Source organism: Myotis brandtii, unplaced genomic scaffold (genome assembly GCF_000412655.1).
Source record: "Myotis brandtii unplaced genomic scaffold, ASM41265v1 scaffold357, whole genome shotgun sequence".
Taxonomy (NCBI): Eukaryota; Metazoa; Chordata; class Mammalia; order Chiroptera; family Vespertilionidae; genus Myotis; species Myotis brandtii.
The window spans coordinates 632,735-633,013 of NW_005363729.1; the positions used below are offsets into that span (position 1 = coordinate 632,735).

Here is a 279-nt window from a genome sequence, read left to right on the forward strand (position 1 = left end):
CGGAGCCGGGGCTGCAGTGCAGGGGAGAGCAGGGGAGGTGACGGGATTGAGCAAAATCAGAGCCTCACAGACAGGCAGCCCGGCTGGTTCCGTGACACACGAGTGTGTCCTCCCCCGAGAAGCAGACAGAGCCCGTTAGCTCCTCCCGGGAGAGCCCAGCGGGCTCCCGGCTCACTCCTCTCTCCTCCCGCAGGCCCTTCCCCTCGGAGGAGACGGCGGAGAGCGACGATGACGTCTACCGCAGCCTGGAGGAGCTGGCCGAGTAAGCACCGGGAGAGG

At 67.4% G+C, this 279-nt stretch overlaps 1 protein-coding gene across 1 annotated transcript in view; it reads left to right on the forward strand.

Moving 5' to 3' along the window:
* VAV2 (vav 2 guanine nucleotide exchange factor) overlaps positions 1–279 on the forward strand; it is a 78,952-nt gene that overhangs the window by 32,527 nt on the left and 46,146 nt on the right. The window contains exon 4 of the mRNA XM_014544219.1: positions 194–262. Coding sequence (XP_014399705.1) covers positions 194–262 — 69 coding nt within the window. The remainder of the gene's footprint in view (positions 1–193; positions 263–279) is intronic.